General features: G+C 41.6%; 3 protein-coding genes across 3 annotated transcripts in view; all 3 read right to left on the bottom strand.

Moving 5' to 3' along the window:
- LOC100743225 (colorectal mutant cancer protein) overlaps positions 1–5,140 on the bottom strand; it is a 60,781-nt gene extending 55,641 nt beyond the window's left edge. The window contains exon 1 of the mRNA XM_012387132.3: positions 4,285–5,140. Coding sequence (XP_012242555.1) covers positions 4,285–4,394 — 110 coding nt within the window. The 5' untranslated portion in view covers positions 4,395–5,140. The remainder of the gene's footprint in view (positions 1–4,284) is intronic.
- A 172-nt stretch (positions 5,141–5,312) lies between these two features.
- LOC105680930 lies at positions 5,313–8,556 on the bottom strand. Its single transcript, XM_012387141.3, has 4 exons — positions 8,234–8,556; positions 7,378–7,723; positions 6,039–6,779; positions 5,313–5,712 (listed from the first exon to the last, which is right to left on the bottom strand). Exons 2-4 carry the CDS (start codon positions 7,719–7,721, stop codon positions 5,442–5,444), a joined length of 1,356 nt encoding a protein of 451 aa, XP_012242564.1. The 5' UTR covers positions 7,722–7,723; positions 8,234–8,556; the 3' UTR covers positions 5,313–5,441.
- Positions 8,557–9,032: 476 nt separating this feature from the next.
- Positions 9,033–12,768, bottom strand: part of LOC100750007 (DNA-binding protein D-ETS-3) — a 22,215-nt gene continuing 18,479 nt past the window's right edge. The window contains exons 7-9 of the mRNA XM_033321431.1: positions 11,412–11,914; positions 10,761–11,094; positions 9,033–10,256 (exon numbers count right to left, since the gene is read on the bottom strand). Of these exons, the coding sequence (XP_033177322.1) occupies positions 9,844–10,256; positions 10,761–11,094; positions 11,412–11,914 (1,250 nt within the window). The 3' untranslated portion in view covers positions 9,033–9,843. The remainder of the gene's footprint in view (positions 10,257–10,760; positions 11,095–11,411; positions 11,915–12,768) is intronic.

Raw genomic sequence — 12,768 nt, 5'->3', positions numbered from 1 at the left:
AGGGAGGAAAGGATGGATTTATTGGGCCGAGAGGACGAGCCCTAAGAATATAAAGTAATGACAACTGTAAAAGACAATTATGTCGGAGTAACGATAGACGTTCCAAGTAAGAGAGAGGGGTGAAAGGAGGCGGAAACAGAGTCGAGTTAAGGGAGAAGAAAACGAGAGACGAGCTAATAGAGAAGACAGAAGTAGAACATAGAGAAAAGAAAAAGGAGAAGACGAGGGAAGAACTGTAGAAAATGGAAAGAGAGTCGAGTAAGGATAAAGTGCGAGAGAAACGGGGTGAAAAAGGAAGTCGAAGGTGGAAGGGAGAAGGGGCAAGACGCACAGGCAAGTCACGCAAGTATGCACTTGAGCGTTCGGTTTCGTTCGCAATCTCGTGGGCATGCATCCGGCTGGATGCACACCAAGTAGTGCACGAGTTTCGAAAGGGGAGTCCGGTGCTCGGAGATACGGAAGCTTACAAAGCCAACGAGACGTAGCAGGGTGCCTGGGACACACGAATCTCGCCAGGCTAGGGTTAACGAGGCTGTGGAGAACGGACAATAATGAATCTCGAAAAGCAAAGGAAATATTGCTCTCTTGAATTTCGACTAATGGTGGCAGTCGTGTCTCTCCCTCTCTTCAACTTCGTTCCTGTTTAAGTAGAGTTTAGTATTGTTGCGGCGCATTAAAGAAACAGTCCTTCGGACCGTGTGCAAGGTACGTACGAAGCAAAGAATGTTTAGTGTGTTCCGTGCCATAGAAACGAATTTAACCTGAAGCACCCTTCAGTCTGGAGAGTCCGCGGGCTTAATTAAGTCACGTGTGCTTGCGTGGGATGAGTGAGAATCAGAGAAAATTGAGCTACAAAGGGCACCCGAGAGCTTCCTCAATTTAAGGAAAAACCTTTGATGATTCGGTAAATCGACTATGCTCTGTAACGTTTCCTTCTGCTCCGCTAGTAACGGCTAACTTTCCAATTTTCCTTGGCTATTTTCGTTCTTCCTTCCAGTCGGACAGACGTCGGATTCTTGATTATGTTTCAAAAGCTATGGCAATATCGTATCGTCGATAACAACAAATTGCTTGAGCTGTTTTTGAAAATACAAGAAATTTTACTTTTACACGACTACGTTGCGCTGAATCGAGTTTCATACGAAATTTCATTAATTTTAATTAGTTTTGCATGAAAAGTATTCAGTTAGTTTGCTAAGCTGTCAGTCTACCTGCTTATGCTTTTACGCCACAGGTAACACGAAGGTACGGAATACATTAACAGCGGATTACGTTCCACCAAGATACCACGAAGAATTGAAAGTAGTGGAGAATATTGATTCCACCTCTCCGACGTACGCTCATTTTCACTTGCAATCTCGTGGCGCGGAATTTTCTGCAACTCGACGCGCGGAATAATCTCGCGAGTTATCGATCCGTGAAACTGATTCGCCGAAATAAAAAGAAAAGGGAGAAGAGAAAGCGGAGAAGAAAATCGCGAAGGCGGGTAAAAGACAAGGGCTCAGGAAATTCGTATTCCTATTGCCTATTTCTACGATATATCAACGCGCAGAAAGGGGAAGCGGTAATCGCGAGGTAAGACAAGGGGGAAAACGTTCCGGGGGAGCATTTAGAAGTAGTACAAGTCGAAGGGTGAGAAGCTCTTCGAGAACGAGAGAGCGATCTCTCCGAGGGTAGAGCACGGGAATGGCGAGTTTTACACACAGAGAAACGCGAAAACGTTCCACTCTTTCCACCTTCCTTCTCCGTCTCTTCTTTTTTCCTTTCCTTTCCTCTTCTTCTATTTCCATCTCGGTTCCACCAGGTCGGCTCTCGGTCCCGAGCCCCTCGAATTACAGAAAGCCTTTATTATCGACGCATAGAACGCTCGCTCTGTCTGTGCATACAACGGAAATTGCCTGAGAACGCTCGAATATCATCTTCGCGACGGAGAGTTTAATTGGCTAAAGTCACTTCTGCCCCTCGACAACAGCTGACACCGCAAAGATATGAAAATCGACCGCTCGAAAATAAATGCTTTTTATATTTCATCTTCTCTTTGTTATTTGGTCTTCTTGCACGTTGATTTTTTAGGCTATTATCAAGATGTGGCGATACACGAAGCGCAGTCGCGATAACGATCGAAAACGGTCCGATGAATTATAGTTGCTTAACGAATTAATTCCGCTGGTAATAATTATTGATAGCAAAGAAACCGATGGAGAGGAGGAGGAGATTCTTAACTGCAGGAGATACAGGTGTACAGTTAAAAACAATCGAGGAACTTGTTGCGAACGCATATCGAGGGTCATATCTACGAGATACTATCGGCCGATCGAGCTCGATAAATCTTTCGCGACGCCAATGCACGCCGCTACAAAGCACCGATGCTAACGAGAAGTTGCAATTCGTTTAAAACACAACAAGTAATTGCCAACTTTACCGATGAGCATTTGTGCTTATACTTATATGGTAAATTCTTTTAATAGTAGTAAATAAAAACTCACATTCTAGTGCTTCCCGCCAGAATGCATCATGGCGCGAATCTACCTGCAATTAGTTACGACGACAATGGTCTTTTGTTCGGTTGCACGATGCGTGTTACTTTCTTTCCGTACTTCACACGATTTTTACGAAGATATTTGTGCTTATCTACTTTTTTAACAACTCTGGTCTGAGGTGTGAATAGTTACACGATCGCTCGATTTATGACAATAAAAAAGGACGCGGCAAAAATGAAAACGTGGAAGACGAGAATAAGAGGGCACTTCCGGTGGCGCAAGAAATATCAATAGTCTTGAAACGTGGATGTTTTTGTAAGAGCCTATACAAACGCGTCTGCCACGCCACGCATCGCTTGCGTCGAGATAATAAACTAATCGTTCTATTTATTTTATTTTTAAACTCACGATGGAATTATTGCTACTTGCAACATAAGATTATCTTTAGCATACAATAAGTATTAAACGATGAATACTGAAGCTTATTAATAGAATAGTTTTGTGACCTCTGCGAAATGGAACAAGAAACGAAAGTATTCATATAGCAGAGAAATATAGAAATATAAATCATTTTCTACATTATTTCACATATTCAAATATACCTATGTAACTGTATACTACATATAGTGCTATAGGAATAAATATGCTCGAGTTAAAATAAAGTTAATTACTTCTATAACTGCAGCAATCTGTATATTATACACTTACATACGTTTGAATATAAAATATTTAATGATACAGAAAATATTCCAATTGTTCGAATACTTATGTTTACTATATACACTTGTTTACTATATACACTATATAATACTTGTGTTTACTATATACACTTGCACTAAATATCTTACAATCTCTATATACCAAGCCTAATGAAATTTCAAAATGTTTCATGCAACACATATAATGTATTAATAAAAGGTATCTACAAGTGTCGAGTACTTTCGTCAATGATTGTACATAACCACGAACGTATACATAGTATCGTACAGTTGTAACGTATAGCATCGTGCAATTGTATCGCGAAGGAAACGAAACTTCTGGAACGAAGTTTCTAACCAGACCAGGGTTTGGCTTTTGTCGCGAACGCGAACGGATCCGTGCTTTGACGGAGAAACTCGCTCGCTTTGGCTGGAAAAGAATGCGAATCGCAGGGGTGGTAGTTGGGATCCGAGCGAGGAATTGACGGCTAATTTTCGCTAAAAAGCGTTGAATAGTGGTAGGTCGCAGCGGGAGCAGGGCTTCGAAGAATGGAGGAACACCGGAATGGGGAGAAACGGAAGGAACAGAGGGAAATAGGGAAACGGTTGAATATCGGGGAAACGGTTATGCGTTTAATGAAAAACCGTGTGGCTGCATCGCGTGCACGTTCCCCTGTACTCGCATTATCTTACAAGTTTATTCATCCGGCGGTAGCGAAGAAAACAGTACGCGTTCCCGGTTTAATTCGCAGTATCGCGGCCGCGCTGCATTCAGATTGGCTAATTAATCAAGCTAATAATTAAAAACGTGTGCGTGCCGCGCGCGCCCGAGTCACCCGCCAACTTTTCCATTCGTGTTTGCCAACGAATTGTTTCACGCGATCCCATAATTCCTACAGTGATCATTTTGTTCTGAAAACTATTATACTTGAATGCTATTCTCGTTGAACAACTTTATTTTCGAACTATACTGTATGTAGCTTTAAAAATGTCTCCAAAGTATCGGTATGTGATAAAGTTTAGGAATGTTTAGATTATTTCATGTTCCGCGGTCCTATGATTTAAAAGACAGAGTATTATAATTTATGCAAATTGTTTCGGCTCACCTGTCGATAAAACCATCTCCGTCGCCGTCGCATGCTTGGAACAGCTTCCTGACGCGTTCCTCGTCGCAGATGGAGCCTGCTTCACTTTCAGCATCCGCGGTTTGTGACATCTTCACTTTTCCTCTTGTTTATCCATTGTAACTAACTATTGGCGCACTATCCAGCTGCTTCGTGTCCATCTTTCTTCAACTGCTTTTCCCTGTCACGTTCAAAAGGTGATGTTCACCTCTATACCGCTGTTCAATTTTCCTTCTAGGAGCCCCGTTACATACTTCAGAACTCGATTCACGCATCGATCACGCACCGATGGTCCGAAGTTCTCGATAACGTTCTCAGGTTCCTGAACTTGCGTCAAATACGTAGGACCAACACGGTGGATCGTTAAGTCACGTGTTGCATCGCGATCTCTCGTTAATCGATCCTGAGATGTAAAGTCGAGCTGTCGACCGCCTCCGCGATTACGTTCAGGGAAAAGGTCTACGAACCTCGGTGGAAGCAACAGCTATTTTTAGACCGCTTAAAATACGTAGATTCCCTTGTTCCACAAGATTTTGTTGATACATAGTGCATAAACAGATCGACTAGATAAGTCATTCTCTCGCGAATGTATTTTCAGCGCACGAATTTTACGGAGATTTTACAACGCGAAATCGTGTGGGCGTTCGTCTTGTCACTGGATCGTCAAAAAGGGTGAGACAGTTGCGTTTTTTCCGGTGTGGCTGTGCACGCACGAGAACCTGTGTCCGCCGTTTCCAGTGTCACCGAGTCACTAACCCTAACCTCAAAACCGGACCCGAGACTCACCCACCCTCGCGAGCCGTACAGCGGCAATAAAAACTATCGATTGAGCGTTCCGCGGTCAAAAAACTTTGACATCTCGCGCCATCTTGAAATTTTCGAGCACGACGAAAACAAAGATGGCGGTCGCCGAACCGGGAGCCGGCAAGCGGAATGTTCTAGTTCCGTCGTCAGATGTCGTCACTAGAGGCGCCAAATTTATCGCTCCTAAATACGTAAGTCGTATGAAATATTGAAAATAAATTATCTTTATTATCAGTATCGTTGAACAAAAATACAACTAAAATGTTTTGTACATATAATGGTAACTTAAGTATATAAGTTGTGGATATTAATACGTATTCGTAGGATAATTTTGTTTAAGATTTTAGCTTTTCAGCCAGGGTAGGCACAAGTTTTTTGAGTTTGCCAGCGTCGTGACTGAATGCCCACATTATACATCGAGTATGTTCTTCGCTTGGAAAACCACAAAGTTCTTCGTCTGTCTCGAACCATTGAATATTCTTTTCTTTGATTCTGTCTACTAGACTTCGTAAATTCTTATTCCTTTCTATGTCCCAAGTAACACTCGAGTCTGGTACTTGAACGTTCCTCAGCTTCTTGTAATCTCCCTCCACTTCCTCATACGCTCTGTAGGATACACCGAAGAATGTTGCAATATATATTTTTACCATAAATAATATTCTATTCCCTAATAATAACGATATAGCATATATTAATAATAATTAGATTACGGATATTTACGCATATTCATATTTTGATGAATATAATGGAATTTGGAATTGTTTTATCTATTAAATATTGTAAAAAGTACTATACCTTCTATACTTCTTATACATTTCTTTATATTATACGCATTCTGTGTATTTTTGCACCTTTTCCCATAAACACGTACAAATCCGTAGTCTAACAATAATTATACATGTATATATATAGATAATAAAAAATGTACTTACTTAAGAAATCCATTGTCTTCGATTTTGTATCTGTCGGCCAACGGCTTGAAGGCTTGCACCAAGTCAATGGGTAAATAATTGAAGTTCTCCTTAGCTCGGCCATTCACGTTATAATCCGTGATCCAATTCTCGAACACTTCCACGGCTTCCTTCATGTTCTTGATCTTTTGCTCGTCCTTTGTGCACGATATCACCCGCTCAGCCCTTTTCACCAGGCCAGTGATCGCATGATACTGATAACTTACGTCCCTGCCCTCCAACGATTCTATACTCAGCAAAGCTTTCTCCTTATCTTTGAAACTGAGTCCGCTTTCCTCCTTTTCAGTCTTCTCTTCTTCAGATGAATGTTTCGCTACCTTTTTTTTCGGTTCGTTGTCCTCCTCCTCTTCGTTGCTGGACGAACTGCTGTATCTTCTTTTCACGCTTTTACCCTTGTCATCTTTATCAACCTCCATGTCTTCGTTATTCTCAGATGGAAATTTTTCTTCCACCTGGGTCATGAGTTTCTTCAACTTGGTCGGTTCTGGACTATAGCCCAGCAAGATGCACTGAACGTGTTCCTTGGTTGGGAGTCCCCGGAAGAGACCCACATCGGTCTCGTACCATTGCATGTGCTTCTGTTTGATCTTATCGATGATCTCCTTCAACCTTCGATTCCTTTCGATGTCCCAAGTGGTCTCTCCGCTTGGAATTTTAACAGCACGCAGACCTTTGTAATCGCCTTTCTCCTTCTTGTACGCGCTGAAAATTCAGAAACACGTGAAATACAGAAATAGATCAATACCGAATACCTAGATATTGAATGAATCAAAAAAATATTGAAGTAAACGCGAGTAAATGATCACGTGTAACATTGACATTAAATTAAGGAAACACACCAATGACCTCTTTCTTGGATCATACTTGGTCACAATAATTTACTTTACTGTACTTAATGTTAAAACATACACATATTTTATTTTTGCTTAATATTGTATGGTTTTTGATAAAATTGATCATTAATTATTTTCACCGCGTTAAATGTAAAACGCTAAACAATCTAAAAGATACTTTAAAAATAAGCGTTCTATTGCAACGGTGCCAGTAATAGACAAGAAGGTAGTAAACAACGTAATAAAACTGAAAACTGCTAATATTCGGTACCTTGAATTACACCTAGATTCTGGTGTAATTGAAATGGTGTAAAATCAATTGGAATCACGTTGAAACAAAGCTACACCGAATCAAATTATCTTTCGAGAACTAATTCGTATTGCGCTAAGTGAAAAAATAATCGGTCATTGAATTTGAAAAGACTCGCTGAAAGAACTATACTTGCGAAGAAAATGTTGATATTTACTTGTAGAATTCCTCCTCCAGAACATCGTACTCTTTGGCAAGATTCCTGAAGCCTTTTATAGTCTCGATTGGCAAATAAGCAAGGTTTTCTTTGCTGCGATTGTTCTCCTTGTAATCAGTCAACCAATCCTCGAACACTTTCAAAGCCTCGCGAAGATTGGCCAGCTTCTCCTCGTCTCTGGTGATCTGCAGCGTCCGTTTCGAGCGACTCACGAAACTAGAGATCACGTGGTACTGATAACTGATATCACGACCTTCCAAAGCCTTCAGCGTGTCCAAGGCCTTCTGCTTGTCCTTGAAGCCCATCGCAGACTCTTCCGGTTCCGTGGATTTGCTTCGGCCCATTGCTGAAAATCGACACGTTCATCGTCCTCTATATACGTACGTATAATCGAGCGAGATCGCGTGCAACGCGTGGCAGGCACGTGAGACGCGACGCAAATTCACGCGATCGATTGAACGGTATGGCCAATCATTAGGTATGGCAAACAGAGGCGGAGAAACACTCGACGAGAGTGTGACGCCAGCATGTCAGTTTTATCGTTGACGTAATTATTGGTTTATGGAAGGATCGATACAAGCCGGACTATGGTCGAAATTGTATATTTGTGCAAACTGCAATTTGAACGCCGCGCTTTTTTGTCGATCCAAATAGCAGCGTCGAAATAGCACCGCTTAAAAAATAGCTGGCATATCGTCCAGACTATTCGATAAAAAACAACGCGATGAGAAAACTTCGCGGTTTTCGTCGATCCAAATAACAGGGTGGAAACAGCGACGGTTAGAGAATAGATCACGTGTGGTCGATAGTATCAGATAAAAGATAACGAGATAAGAAAACTTCGACAGACACTTACCAAAACTATGCAGGCGATATCAATTTCCTTTGGTGTGCAATTAATCTGATCGGATCAATGACACTGTTCCTAACACGAAGATAGACCGTATCGCGTAGTAGTTGCAAGAAACCGAATGGACTTTTAGATTCTAACGTTGAAACTGCGCGACTGACAGTGGCAGACAGATTTACCGGGACCCGGCTTTGGTCGGCGATGTTCACCAACGATACAACTGCTCACGGATGAACAAGGATAGACGATTTGCGAGTCGGCGGAAAAGAGAGGGGCCGACATAAACATATCTACTATGTGTCACAGCCCGAAATACGCAGCCGACCTCAGTCCGTAGTCTTTGGTTTGCGTCACTAACTGCTAATACAACGGCGAAAAGAAGGATCGACATGGAAAGTCTCTGCGCACGATCACGTACGATTCGTCTGTGTGTAACTCATGCTCGCATAACCGTTTACACTCGTACTAATTCGCATATCGAGCATTCCACCGTATTTACTTTCAGTAAGACGACGGTGATTTCTTGCGCATCTTTCTCGATAATACAGGAAAATAAACTTGCTAATGACGCTGTTTAGGAACGTTGGATACACAGACTGCGTTTTTACGTTTCGATAGATTTATTTGGTATTTACAGAAGTTACAGTATCCTGGTGAACTACTCGGACACGCGCAATGTAACAACGATCACAAGCGATTGGATCTGCCGAGCTAAAGGGTTCTTAGTCGATCCGAACCATCATACATACGCCTTCGAATTTCGCTATTTACAAGATTCGTGGTACGCGCGATTCGAGTCTCGATTCTGACATACGTTTGTCAATGGTCGCGTAATGAGTCGATATTGAGCGTCTATTTTTAGGAAACTCAGTTCTATTTTTCTCCGATATTGCTATTAATTCTTGATTAATTTAAGACATCGTGACATATTGTTACCAAATTTTGTCTGACCATATAACACGTACATCGATAGATCGTTTTAGGCATTGGTTTTTATAAATTCAAATTACAGTGTCTTATACCGAAATATGCATATTTATACCGAAATATGTATATGTATACCTTGCGAAAGATGTATCGTACACACAGCTTCATTTTCACCTTTCCTTTAACAAGAAATTCGATAAGTTTTCGTTAGTCAACCGATGGAAAATTTGTGCTTCAAGAGGTTGAACTAAGATATAGTATGAGTTATTGCGTATATACGTGTATACGTATTAGCGTAACTATTGCTACTAATTGTTGTTTAAATTAAGACATTTAGCAACATTGTAAGTAATTCTTGTTTAAATTAAGACATCGTGCGTTATTGCTACCTATCCTTGTTTAAATTAACATCGTACAACATTATCATCCGCTTAAGTCAAGTTATTGTGCGATGTTGCAACTAATTTCTGTATAAATTAAGACACTGTACGACCATGGACGAACGCTGCTTGACATTCAAACCGTGCGTTCCATTAACACCTACACGTTATACTTAAGTCACCTATACAATCGTATAACGTGTAAGCACGTAGTACGGGGTAATCTATGACTAGAGATTTTCTCGAGAGTCAATTCTCGATGCGTATGACTTTCCGTCTTCCGATAAAGTTGAGACTGTTGAGAGAGATTCAGCAGACGCAGCTGCCTACGCCGAGGCAGGCGTACGAAGTTTGCTCGATCTTCGAGCTGGTGGTGGTAGCGTCTAGCAAGGTTGGTTGGGAAAGCGTTGGAGCAGCCGGTAATTGCGTTCTCTGCACGCCATCGTACAAAATCGATGACGCTTCTCGTTCTCTGCCGATACCTTCTGTTTCCTGTGCGTACGGAATTCTCGCGAGTTCTTGGCTCCTCGATTCTGTCGGAGCATCGTGGGACGACAAGCGACCGTAGTTTAGGAAGGTCTCTGTGTAGCTCGAGGGCGGATGGTGGTGACTTCCGTTGTACTCATGCGAGTAATGGGGATGGTATCTGTTCGATGGTGCCTTGAAACCCTCGTTGCCACCGAGGTACTGGTGCAGGTGATGCAAACTGGATGGCCCATACACTGTTGATCGCAAATCCAATTTTACAGATTGATCGTTGTTTGCAATTTTTATCACTACAATGTGTTTGTTTAAATTCCAATAGAGACTTTTTTTCTTTTTCATTAATTCTAAAAGGTTATCGCGTATAATAACATACATTGCTATTTCATGTAATGTCTTGTACAATTAGGAAACTGTGTATAGTATGATAGTACGTCACGTTTCATCCGTAGGTGAATGGACTAAGAATTGTTTAATTAACTGCTTAGTGTCTAGAGTTCTGTAATTGAACCAACGTAATATGTGTGTCAGTTCCAACGAATGTGATATGCCTTTTGGTATACTATCTTTTAAATGAACTGCGTTGCGCATCTACGTGTTGCTAGTTGCTTGCAAAAAGATGATCACATCATTGACAGATATAATTTAAAGCGTATATTAGATGGCGATCTGCTTGCAAACTGTTCGCGATAGTAGTGTAAACTCGATATTAATTACGATGTATATATATATGAGCTACCGACCTGCTGCGGTATTCGAGTACATGGCAAGAACTGCATCACCGTAGCCACTGGTGGGATGTTTTGCTAAATCAGAAACATCGTTCGTAGATGAGATCTTGCTGGATATCGATTGACTTCGAACGCCGTTTTGTACTTCGCTGGGGAGGCCAGCCGATCCTGCGGAGCCGTATGCCATGTTGAAAAGTGCTTCCGGATCGCACACGAACTTATACACGTATCTCTCTCCAGCCACCTTTTGCATTATCCCTTTCTCGTAATAGTACCTCAATGATCTGCTTAATTTATCGTAATTCATTGCCGGTCGATTCTTTTGAACTCCCCATCTTCGAGCTACCTGAAGAAAATGAAATATATCACTTTACCGTTTGATGCTTAAGCGAGACGTCCTTTGTGACTAGACTGTTGATATTTTTATCTCAAAAAATTGATAAAAAACCGAATGATGTAAAATTGTGCAGAATTCACACATAGAAAATACTAAAGGAAGAAGAAAGCGAATATCGAATACCGAGGAAAATACTCGAAAGAAAAATACACGTTACGTCTAATAGACAAATAAATCTAAATACACTTAGGTTTCATATTTTTTGGGCAATGATCGTAAAAATATAAATTGAGAAGCATAAAATTTGTAATAGCAATGCAATCTACCTCTTCCGGTTCGATTAGCTTGAATTCCATTCCACGACCAGTCCACGCAATGCAAGGTGCGTTCGCAGGATCGTCCAACAAGGTGACTAAAAATTGCCACAATTGAAGAGAACCTCTTCGTTGTTGTTGATAGCCAACAGACATTTCGCTCCAAGGTGACACTCCCGTCGCCGAAGATGGCCTCTTGCTACTATACTCTGTGTTCCACGAGCTAGGAGATCCTTTCTTTTGATAACAATTACTCTGTCTCTCCCACGATGGATTCCTGCCTTCTAATTGAACTCCCAGCTCGGTCCATGTGGGCGTCACGCTTCTCTTGCCGTACACTTCCGAGCTCCAATTCTCTTGTCGCGGAAAGAAAGCTTCGCCAGGAGCTGGAATCGTCGATTGCCATTGAGAAGCTGCGGAGGAAGTGCTGGCTGGCCGACTAGGCGATGGCGAACCTCTGGCGTTTCTTGTTCCGCTTCCGTATTGCTGCTGTTGCTGGTAGACCATGCTGTTGCCTGCGGGAATTTGCATCATCGAGTTGAAGAGATTTTCAGGTTTCCGTATTCCAAAATTTCTCGTTCTCGTTTTGGAATACAAAAAGCAAGGGTTTTCATGTTTTAGGAAAATGTTTAACGTTTAACTCGTTAAGTTGAAAGAGAAATATATTACTATAATTTATATCGATAGATGTTCATACGGAAATATATTAATTTATATGTTAACTGATGAGATTTTAAGGTATTCTAATGAAAATTTAAATTTTGATTTGTAGTTTATAATGATAGGATTCAACGTAATCGAAGATTAGTGAAATTCCGCATTATGTGTACGTTTCTGTATGTGAGGTATTCCAGGATGCCACAGTAGCAATCGAGAGTTCATACGGTATCGCAACGAGTAATCGTATGTACGAGTAACAATTTTTTCATATTTTCATCTTCGATATATCCTTTAACGTTCGAAAGATACAATTATTATATCGAGGATGAATGAACAGTTTCTAATTTCGTCGTTTCGTTCGTCTGAACGACAGTTCATCGAAACGCGCTGACAATATCCAGCGTAAACATAGTCTACGGTAGAAGAAGAACGGACAAGGACGAAATGGACAAGAGAAATTTCTCGGATGCACGAGAAAGAACGAAACGCAAGCAACGTATTAGCGATTGCACTCACGCGCGGTTGCCGGTGAAGTGCTCGTCACACAAATATCGGCAGGAAATTGGTTGATATTCAAAGCCCACGGGGTTGTCGGGATGGCGGAGCTCGCGGATAGCGGCACCGCCTGAAATACCGCGTAGAGCTCGCGCGATATGTATATTAATCGGGTGCTCTCCTCACAGGGAGCATCCACCACCGCCGGCATCCC

The sequence above is a fragment of the Bombus impatiens genome, unplaced genomic scaffold (genome assembly GCF_000188095.3).
Source record: "Bombus impatiens unplaced genomic scaffold, BIMP_2.2 scf_0452, whole genome shotgun sequence".
In the NCBI taxonomy this organism is placed as follows: Eukaryota; Metazoa; Arthropoda; class Insecta; order Hymenoptera; family Apidae; genus Bombus; species Bombus impatiens.
The sequence above is the reverse complement of the archived record's forward strand: the minus strand, read 5'-3'. Positions and strand labels throughout refer to the sequence as shown.